The following is an 11,151-nucleotide window of genomic DNA, read 5'->3' as shown; positions in this document are numbered from 1 at the left end:
CCTGCTTGGCAATAGTGGGCATATGTGCCTTAACTGTTCCTTGCAACGCCCCCATATTGTCTTTACGAAGAACGTCACTGGGCAGATATGAGACCCTTCAAGACCAGATAGAAAACCTACCCACTCTCACTTAATGAATAGAGCTTGTCCTTAGGCTATGTATCTTACTTTCATTTGCATCATGATTAATAATGTTAAATTCATCAATCCAGGTTTTGAGCTGAAATCATGACTAAGTACCTTTCTTTCCAAGAATTTAGGCAAGAATCTGAGTTGGCTCAGATAGCTGAAGAAAAATGTCCAAGAATCGATGCTAGTGGGTTACCTTGCATTACCAAGATAAATCACATGGTAAATGACTTGGGGAAGTTATTGTTTATCATGGAATATGTTGATGAGACTCTTTTTGAAAGGAGATATGGGAGAATTGCACAATTAATGAGGTTTCCCGTACAAGCAACATCGATTAAAGCCTTTCTGAATTTTTAGGATCCTAGTTATCGGTGTTTTACCTTCGGGAACATCGATATGACACCGACCTTGGAGGAATATGAGAGGATTCTAGATTTTCCAAGCAACAGCCACAGAATCTACCACAGGCGAAGATTTGAGGACACAGCTTCGGGGGTAGTCAGTTTATTAGGCCTAGGAAAGATCAGCCAATGTAGAGTCGCCGATGGGGGTTTTAAATGGAAGGTCATTGAACCCCGAATGAAGAAAAATGCTGAAGAAGGCAAGTTGGGAGATGAACGATATAAGTTGGTGGCCTTCACCATCTTTGGACTAGTATTATTCCCTTCTGAAATCGGTGTCATCAATTTAGAAGCAGCAAGTGTTTTCATAGAATACGAGCATGACCATATCAATCCCTCTTCAGCTATTTTGGGAGAAACCATGTTATCACTCAATCACTACAGAACGCATGGAAAAGGAGCTATGAGATGTTGCATCTCTATGTTGTACTTATGGATAATCAGTCATATCGAAACACCAAGGGACATTTTTAACAACTTTTGGTGGTTTGACCTGCGACCGTTAAAGGTTACCATTGATGAGACTTGGAAGAACTGGGATGAAAAAGCATGGATAAATAAATATGCAGCATTGCCAAGGAGCAACTTCAAGTGGAAAGCGTCGTGGATGAACAACGCCATCTGCACAATGAGCTGTGGAAGCAAGATATGGGTTCCTTTGATTGGTGTAACCGGTTACATTAGTTATGCACCCGCCCTTGTAACAAGGCAGTTAGGCGGAATGCAGCACACACCCAGAACCCTGGGTTTAGCTGACTTCATCGGTTTATTTAAGCACCAACCATTCCTCGAAGAGATGGAGCTTATCTGACAAGATTGGGAAAGACCCCTGAAGGTGAAAAGGGAAGAAGGGAGCAATTTTGAAACATCTTTCAGCCAGAATTATGCAGTTTGGAGGAATGAAGAGCTTTCTGAAGTGAGGGGTTTCTAAACACAAAAACGGTCAGAATCAGCGATAGAGCAACAAAAAAGAAAAAGGATGGATGATGAGGAAGATTTAAGAAAGCAGCTAGAGCAATGTAGAATTGATCTCAATAAAAGTAAGGGGCAGCAACAACTATTAGAAAATCAGTTAGAGGAAGAAAATACAATGAGGGTTTACTTGAACCAGCGGTTGGAAAAACAGGATAAGCAGTTAATGTCTTTAAAGGAATGGCAGAAAAGGGTCGAGGTAGCTGAAGAAATAACAACGGGGGTCCAGGCTGAGTTAAGGAATCAGATAACCGAATATGATGAGCTGGTTAAGAAGAATGGGCTCACAGAAAAGGAGTTGGCTAAGGCTAAGAGATCAACAAAAGGCAAGATGAATGTTGATAAGGAGGTGATGGATTCTTTGAAGAAAGGAAGGAACATTCTTTTAAAGAAAGTAGAAGTTGAAAAAGAGAAGAATCGGCTAGCCCAACTCGACATAGAAGAAGGAAGGAGGGTCAGAGCTCAATATATGGTGCAACTGGAGGAAGAGAGAAGTGCAAGAAAGGCCGTTGAGTCTGATACGAGGGATTACCAGAAAAGAGCTGAGTCTTCGAAAGGAAGGATGATGGCTTTACAATCGGAGATCGAGATACGAGAAGAAGAGTTGAGGGAGTTGAGAAGCCATTACTTCGAGATGGAAGAGGAGCTGAGTAAGGCTAAGCAAGAGCGTCAGGAATGCCAAGACTATATGGACAGGTTTGCAGTTCAAATTAACTCTAAAATAGCCGAGCTGAATATCGAAAATGAAGAACTGCAGAGGATAAAAGATAAGCTAGCACGGTTAGAGGATATGGTTCGAGTGTTGGAAAGAAGTAATGAAGCCTTAGGAGCTAGTAACGAAGCGATAATCACAGATAACACCGTATTCCATGACAGGATAAGACATATGACAAAACAGGTTGAGCAAGTAGCCCGTTATGCGAAAAGGTTGCAACAGCAAGCCACCCAAGTTGGAAATGATGCTTCAAAGTATCGAGAATACATGGGGGCCATGGCCTCTTTTATTGGGGATTTAGCTAATAGGGGAAATGCTTTTTAGGGGTAGCAATGTATTAGACCCTCTTTTCCATTATCATTTTGTATGAGCAACTTTTTATTTATAAGAAGGCTACGACCTATTTCTCTTCTTAAGGTGTTTTGGTAAGCTACTATGATAAGAACTTGGTAAACCCTCCTTTACAGTAATTGGGTCGACTCAGAAATCTTGCCTAAAGGATTACGAAAGTCATGAATCAGCTCTAAAAAATACACATTACATGTGCATCGCATATTCATCATGCATTTAGTTTTTAATTTATCATATGCATGCTAGATCGTGAAACATAGGTCCCACATCCATAGTCCACCAAACCCGGTCCAGATCAAGGATGGAGAACGAAGAAAGAGCTCACTTAAAGTCACACTACCAGACCGAGTTAGAATCCGTAAAAAATGAAGTTGCTCGGCTGACCGACCTACTCGAGCAACTTCTAAGAGCTAAGAACGGGGAGGGAACGTCAACACAACCACCTGAAGGAGCGCCAACAGCTCACATCCCTCAAACATCTCAAAACCAGGGGGCAAACTCGGTCAATGAACAACATTTTGTGCCTATTACCCCTATCCAACCAACTCATGCTCCTATCACTATTGACTTAACAGCGGAGGGAATCCCGGATAATAGGTCTCCCAATTTGATGGACCAGGACAAGCTGTTTGCCTTGGAAGAAAGATTAAGGGCAGTTGAGGGTAATGACTGGTTTGACCCTATGTGAGCGGCTGAAGTATGTCTGGTACCAAACATCGTGGTGCCAAAAGATTTTAGGATACCGGAGTTCATTAAGTAAACTGGTTTGGAATGCCCAAACACTCACCTTCGATCCTACTGTAATAAAATGGCGGAAGTAATCCGCGATGATAAATTGCTAACCTATTTCTTTCAGGATAGCCTCGTAGGGTCCGCTTTGAGCTGGTATATGAGGTTAGATAGTGCCAGGATCAGGAGCTGGAGAGACTTGGTGGAGGCTTTCCTTAAGCAGTACAAGTTTAACATGGAAATCGCTCCTGATCGAACAAGTCTAATGTCGATGGAGAAAAGGAGCCAAGAGTCAGTAAGGGCTTATGCGCAAAGGTGGAGGGATGAGGCAATGCATGTCCAACCCCCTTTGATAGTAACAGAGATGGTGAGCTTGTTTGCCAATACCTTTAAGGCACCTTATTATGAGCATCTAATGGGTAGCTCCTCTCAGCATTTCTACGATGCGGTACGCATAGCTGAAAGGATAGAGCAAGGGATTAAAGCTGGGCGTTTAGCGAAGCCGTTGGAGAAGAAGGGTTTTATTGGAAGAAAGAGAGAAGGTGGTATTAACAACTTGGAAGGTGGATATAAGAGCAAGAGAGTAGATTCCCATAATCCACAAGTACCTACCCCCTAATTCTCCCACATGAACTTTAGCCAACCTTTTCCCCCTAATTGAACAAATAACCAGTCGAACAACCAAAGCCACCACCAAAGACCCCATACAAGATACACTTCAGAACAACTGCCGTCGTTACCCATGCCTTTGAAGGACATGTATGCCAAACTGTTGAGCATTGGACACATAGCTCCTATCCCTGCACTACCACTACAACCACCATTCCCAATTTGGTACAAGCCCGAGTTGACTTGTGAGTACCATGCTGGTAATCCCGGGCACGAGATTGAAACCTGTTACGCTTTCAAGAAGAGGTTGTTGGAGCTTATTAAGATAGGATGGGTATCCTTTGAAGACAAGCCCAATGTTAATTCAAACCCGTTGCCTAAACATGCCCCAAGTAGTAGTGGGGTAGGCATGATAGAAGTTGGAAATCAATGCAAGGCGTTGAAGGTGTCTATGAAAAAGTTGTACGACATGTTAGTACGATCAGGATTTCTAGAGGCAAATGTGGAAAGCCATTTGGAGGGATGTAACTACCGTGAGTTCCATGGAAGAGATGGACACCATATTGAGGATTGCATCGAGTTTTGTGAAAAGATTGCAAAAATGCTGAGAATGGGAGAATTGAGGATTGAACCCATGGAGAGTAGGGTTGAGGTGGGTATGATGGAAGGTCAAGATGAGATGACAGGAGTATGTAGGGTCCAAAAATCAGTTAATGGGCCACCAAGGCTAATCCTGGTTAAACCTTCCTTCACAAAAGGGAATCACATTGCCATGCCTTATAATTATGGTTACGCCTCCAACGTTCAAGCTCCTCTTCCCTGGTTCCAGACCGAGATAAGTGGTTTGACCAGGAGTGGTCGTTGCTTTACGCCTGAGGAGTTGAGAAAGGCAAAGGGCAAAGAAGTGGTAGATCTGGACAAAGCACTCGAAGTTAATAAGCCGGTAACGGAAGAAGAGTCAAATGAATTCTTGAAGTTGATCAAGCATAGTGAATATTGCATAGTAGATCAACTAAAAAGGACTCCAGCTAGGATCTCCCTCATGTCCTTGAAACTCAGCTCTGAGCCGCATCGAAATGCCTTGCAAAAGGTATTGAATGAGGCGTATGTACCCCAAGACATTGAACATAAAACCATGAAGCATCTGGTGGGGAGGATCCACGCAACTAATTATCTGTACTTCACGGCTGATGAGCTTGATGCTGAAGGTACCGGACATAACAAGCCGTTGTACATTACAGTTAGGTGCAAGGACTGCCTCATAGGAAAGGTACTCATCGATAATGGCTCGGCCCTTAACGTGTTGCCAAAGCACATTCTGAAGGAAATGCCGATTGTTGAATCCCATATGAAGCCGAGTATTATGATGGCCAGAGCATATGATGGCTCACCTAGACCAATAATTGGGACTTTAGAAGTAGAGTTATATGTGGGACCACAAATGTTCCTAGTGACACTTCAGGTTATGGATATCAACCCTTCCTATAGTATGTTGTTGGGAAGGCCTTGGATTCATGCAGCGAGGCAGTAGCTTCGTCATTGCACCAATGCCTGAAGTATATCATGAATGGGATGTTGGTAACTGTCAAGGCCAAGGAGACAGTATCCATGATAAAGAATGTGGTTGTACCTTTTATTGAAGCAGATGATTGCAAGGATAACAATATCCATGCTTTTGAGATTGTGAACACTAACTGGGTGCCGGAAAACACGGTACTAAGAAGGCCAAGGATCTCAGAAGCAGCAAGGATGGCAACTCAATGCTTCTTGGAGCACGGGATCCCGTTTCAGTATAACCCTATCACCGGGATACCAGAAGGGGTTAATCTGGCAAAGATGAAAAGTGTTGATCAAAGATTTGGGCTAGGGTATAAACCTAACAAAGAGGATCATCGGTGGGCTGCTAGTCAGAGAAGGGAAAGAAGAATAGCCAGAATTAAAGGAAGAGAGTCTGAAGAAGAAAAGCTAGAAATCCCTCCCTTTAGCGTGTCATTCCCAAAAGCTGCCTACGTAATGCAACATGATAAAGGAGCTGAAAGCCTGGGTCAAGAGATGGAAAATATGAGCATAAACACCTTGGAGGAAAACAAGGTGGACGGAAATGACATGAAGACAGTAGTGGGAAAGGAAGGTAAAGCACTGCCACAACTGACGATCCACACACTAGAAGAAATCTTCGCCAAGACCTTTGTGCGCAAATTGGCTAAGGATGAAAAGTTTCAGAACTGGGTGACCCAAGAAGTGCCAGTAGTTTTCAAAATGTAAACCTTCTTTGTTTGCCTCAACATGCTTTTGTCATTGCTTAGGTTTGCTTTTATTTCCTTTAGTTGATAATCAAGGCTCATGATGTCAGCTAGATTTTGTGTTTGTCTTTGAGCCCACCTTTTCTTTAAATAAATGATGAGATCATGCACTTTTCAAAAATTGTCGTTTTTATGCATTTACACCAAACACTTCCCGCTTTCAGGAATCCTGAAAGCGGATCTCCTACAACATCACATACATTTAGCATCAAGAATAAATGGCCAAACTTGAACGAGCATGTGATAGCTATGGAAGAAGAAGAATGGGATGAAAGCAATATCAGTGAATTCACCAGGCTAGTAGAACAACAGGAACAGACTTGGAAGCCTGCCGCCGAGGAACTCGAAACCATCATTGTGGGCAGTGATCAGCTCAAGAAGGAGTTGAAAATAGGTACCTTAATTACTTCTGAACAAAGGACAAAAATGATCGCTCTATTACAATAATATTCAAATGTCTTTGCTTGGTCCTATGAAGATATGCCCGGTTTGGATATGAATATTGTGGTACACAAGATATCATTGGAAGAAGGTTGTAAGCCAGTTAAGCAAAAGCTAAGGAGGGCCCACCCGGATGTCTAGATCATGGTCAAGGCAGAACTCGAGAAGCAATGGGATGCTGGCTTTTTAGAAGTCGTTAGATATCCACAATGGGTATCTAACATTGTTGTGGTGCCTAAGAAGGAGGGGAAGATTAGAGTTTGTGTGGATTTTCGGAATTTGAATAGAGCTAGCCCTAAGGATGACTTTCCTCTACCACACATAGATGTTTTAGTGGACAACGCTGCTCGAAGTTCCATTTATTTCTTTATGGATGGTTTTTCAGGATACAACTAGATAAAAATAGCTCTAGAAGATAAGGCGAAAACAACTTTTGTCACACCTTGGGGGACCTACTGCTATAAGGTCATGCCATTTGGTTTGAAGAATGCAGGAGCAACATATCAAAGAGCAATGGTGACGCTATTCCACGACATGATGCACAAGGAAATTGAGGTGTATGTAGATGATATGATTGTCAAGTCTAAAAAGGGACAAGATCATGTTGAAGTTTTGAGGAAGTTATTTGAGAGGTTGAGGAAGTATGAACTAAGGCTTAATCCTGCAAAATGTTCATTCAGAGTTAAATCGGGCAAGCTGTTAGGATTTGTGGTAAATGATAGAGGAATAGAGGTGGATCCAGATAAAATAAGGGTCATTCAAGCTATGTCATCCCCTAAGACGAAGAAAGAAGTAAGAGGATTCTTGGGAAGGTTAAACTACATTGCTCGGTTTATAGCTCAGCTAACAATAACATGTGGACCTATATTCCGACTATTAAGGAAAAAGAATCCTGGAACTTGGAATGAGGAGTGTGAGGAGGCATTCAATAAAATCAAACATTATTTGCAAAATCCACCATTACTGGTTCCTCCGGTATCAGGAAAACCTCTAGTACTATATCTAACAGTAACTGAATCAACCATGGGATGTGTATTAGGTCAGCATGATGAAACCGGAAGGAAGGAAAGAGCTATTTATTACTTAAGTAAGAAATTCACAGAATGTGAGTCTAGATACACTAAGATAGAAAGGCTCTGTTGTGCTCTGGTGTGGGCGGCAAAGAGGTTGCGACATTATATGTTATACTATACGACTTGGTTGATTTCAAAAGTGGATCCTCTGAGGTATATTTGTAACAAGCCCTTTCTCTCAAGTCGAATTGCAAGGTGGTAGGTTTTACTGGCAGAATATGACATAGTGTATATGACGAGGAAAGCCGTAAAAGGGAGTGCAATCGCGGACCATCTGGCCGATAATGCTGTTGAAGATTACGAACCTTTGGATTTTGATTTCCCCGATGAAGATATATTGTCAATAGAAAAAGAAGAAGAGAAGACAGATTGGTGGACCATGTTTTTTGACAGGGCAGTAAATGTATATGGTAACGGGGCCGGTGCGATAATAATCTCTCCTAATAAGAAACAGTATCCAGTTTCGGTTAAACTGCATTTCGAATGCACCAACAATACAGCTGAGTATGAAGCTTGTATCCTCGGTTTAGAAGCGGCATTAGAGCTGAGGATAAAGAAGATAGCTGTATATGGAGATTCAATGTTGATTATCTGCCAGGTTAAAGGGGAATGGCAGACCAAAGAGGAAAATTTGAGGCCATACCAAGAATACATATCCACGTTAGCAAAGGAATTTGAAGAAATTAGATTCACCCATCTAGGAAGAGAGGGGAACCATTTTGCGGATGCTTTGGCCACGTTAGCTACTATGACTACCAATGATCTCAAGTGTAAGGTACAACCGATACACATTGACATTAGAAATGAACCAGCTCATTGTTGCTTAGTTGAAGGAGAGATAGACGGACAACCTTGGTATTATGATATCAAGAATCTTGTGCAAAATCATGAATATCCGTTGGGAGCTTCTAAAACGGATAAGAAAACCTTGAGAAGGTTGGCTATAGACTTCTATTTAGATGGAGAGATTTTATATAAAAGGTCATTTGATGGAACCCTGCTAAGGTGTTTGAATGAGGCAGATGCTAGAAAGGCATTACGAGAGGTCCATGAGGGGATTTGCTCGACCCATGCTAGCGGGCATATGATAGCAAGGAAAATTCAAAGGGCTGGTTATTTTTGGATGACACTGGAGAAAGACTGTATCGATTATGTTAGGAAGTGTCACAAGTGTCAAGTTTACAGTGATAAGGTCAATACACCTCCAGCTCCTCTGTTTAATCTAATATCTCCATGGCCATTTGCAATGTGGGGAATTGACGTGATCGGTCCTGTTAACCCAAAAGCTAGCAATGGTCATAGATTCATCCTCATAGCTATTGATTACTTCACAATATGGGTGGAAGCTAATTCATATGCCCACGTAACACAGAAGGTAGTGAAGAAGTTTGTAGAAAAGGATTTGATTTGCTGATATGGTCCTCTGGAAAAGATAGTGACAGATAATGCACAGAATTTCTTTATCTCATCACTCACTAAAAGATTTATCATCGGTGGAATGAATTTCTTTATATAAAACCCAGACTAGGATCGCAGGATGTTTCATGAAATTTTTTACGTGGTTGAAATTGGACGGAAGCCCACAGTTTTGAAAACCAAGCTAAAGCATTTGACAAAAGCATGACAAAGAAGGCAATAACAAGTCTTGCATTTAAAAAAAAAAAAAATAGCTACTCGTAAAAAGTCAAAGACTTCTTCTTAAAGATATGATAGGTAAAAAAAAAAAAAGAGGCAACACGAGAAATGAATATAGCATACGACTTCAAAAGCAAGTTCATGGCAAGAGGGAGCTTCATGAAATAGAAGAAGATGATGGGACCTATGTTTCAAAACCAGGTACAAATGCATGCATGGCATCTAATAGTAAATTATTGCATGTATGTTTTTTTTGGATCGTTATAGGAGGAGTCCTTAGGGTAATCCAACAAGATTGTGGACAAAGAGAAAATCATTGAATTGATGATAGCAAAGAATCACGGTTTTGATTCTGGAACAACGAGAAGAACCTATTAGGAAATTATGAAAACAAAAAAAAAAAAAAAAAAGAAGAAGAAGAAGAAGAAGAAGAGGAGGAGGAGGAGGAGAAAATGAAGGTTTCAGACCCTGCCATCAATTAGAACGACATCGATATCAGCTTTGGTAATAAGGAATTGCCAGATGGGATTCCAGGTTGATCGATTTACAAAATAGATTTTTTGGTTTTTGATCAAAGGAGGTCGCCAGAAGGGACCTCATTTTGTAGCTTTGGTTGAAAGAAATCGCCAGATGGGATTCCAAGTTGATTGAGCTATAATTATAGGTTTTTGGTTAAAGGAGATCGCCAGAAGGGATCTCGTATTTCTATATTGAGGAGGTCGCCAGAAGGGACCTCATATTTTATTTTGGTTAAAGGGAATCACCAGATGGGATTCCAAGTTGAGTAAGCTACAATTATAGATTTTGGTTTAAGGAAGTCGCCAGAAGGGATCTTAGGTTAACCCAACCGTAATACCGATGTTAGATTTGGCTAAGAGAAATCGCCAGATGGGATTTCAAATTGGTCAAACTACAAATACAGATTTGTAGAGATCGCCAGTAGGGATCTCGGATGGTATTCCATGTTAATTAAACCGAAGTTAGATGACTAAGTTTTTATCATAGTTTTTGGGCTGAGGAGGATTGTTGTAAAGATAAAGTTTCAGATCGATCAAGCTTCGACAAGATCAGTTTCGGAAGTTCAGTTTTGGTTTATCTTTATAAAACTTACTGCGCAAAACCCCTGCTCCGTAAGTATTATAAAGAGGGGGCATCTGTTGTAACTTATTTTTGGGTCCCCACACAAAAATAAAAAAATAAAAAAATATAATAATAACAAAAAATAATAATAATAAATAAAATAATCATAATAATAATAAATAAATAAATAAATAGCCAGACGAAATTAGAAAAATAATAGGAGGCGAGAGCGCTCAGGAAATGGTCAGAAGATTTGATTCAGGAGAATAAAAAAAAAAAATACAAAGATTAAAAATTTGACAGTATGATGAGAGCCCTGTTGGAAAAGAAAATTCAATTTGAAGAGAAAAGTCCAAAATTGGATGTTTATGGACTTAATTGGATTTTATTGCGAGTTTAATTGAATTTATAGAGCGTTTGATTGCAAGAAAAATTGATTTTTAAGTCAATTTGGGCTTTAATTGGAAGAAATTAAAGTTCTAGGGTCAAATTATATTTTTTAAGAGTTGATTTGGTCAAATCAACGGCTTAATTGCATAAATATTGAAGTTTAATGGCCAATTAGGGACTTAATTGAGAATATCTGAAACCAGGGACCAAATTGGAGAAGGCGCGTAAGTATAGGGGTTGCAATTAATAAAATTTGGGGCTAAATTGAAGAAATTAGAAGTTTATTGATCAATTGAGGGTCAAATTGCATAAATCATAGA

The 11,151-nt window shown here is 40.5% G+C and overlaps 1 protein-coding gene across 1 annotated transcript; it reads left to right on the top strand.

Moving 5' to 3' along the window:
* The first annotated feature begins 228 nt into the window (after nt 1–228).
* On the top strand, nt 229–1,344 carry LOC140955210 (uncharacterized). Its single transcript, XM_073407197.1, has 2 exons — nt 229–351; nt 490–1,344. Exons 1-2 carry the CDS (start codon nt 229–231, stop codon nt 1,342–1,344), a joined length of 978 nt encoding a protein of 325 aa, XP_073263298.1.
* Nucleotides 1,345–11,151: the final 9,807 nt, after the last annotated feature.

The sequence above is a fragment of the Populus alba genome, chromosome 1 (assembly GCF_005239225.2).
Source record: "Populus alba chromosome 1, ASM523922v2, whole genome shotgun sequence".
NCBI classification, from domain to species: domain Eukaryota; kingdom Viridiplantae; phylum Streptophyta; class Magnoliopsida; order Malpighiales; family Salicaceae; genus Populus; species Populus alba.
This window is presented reverse-complemented; position numbering and strand designations above follow the sequence as displayed.

Bases quoted from the DNA above. Each gene is read 5' to 3' on its own strand.
- LOC140955210 (XM_073407197.1), top strand. From the start codon at position 229: ATGACTAAGTACCTTTCTTTCCAAGAATTTAGGCAAGAATCTGAGTTG. The intron at 352-489 runs GTAAATGACTTG...CTGAATTTTTAG, and splicing joins TTACCAAGATAAATCACATG to GATCCTAGTTATCGGTGTTT.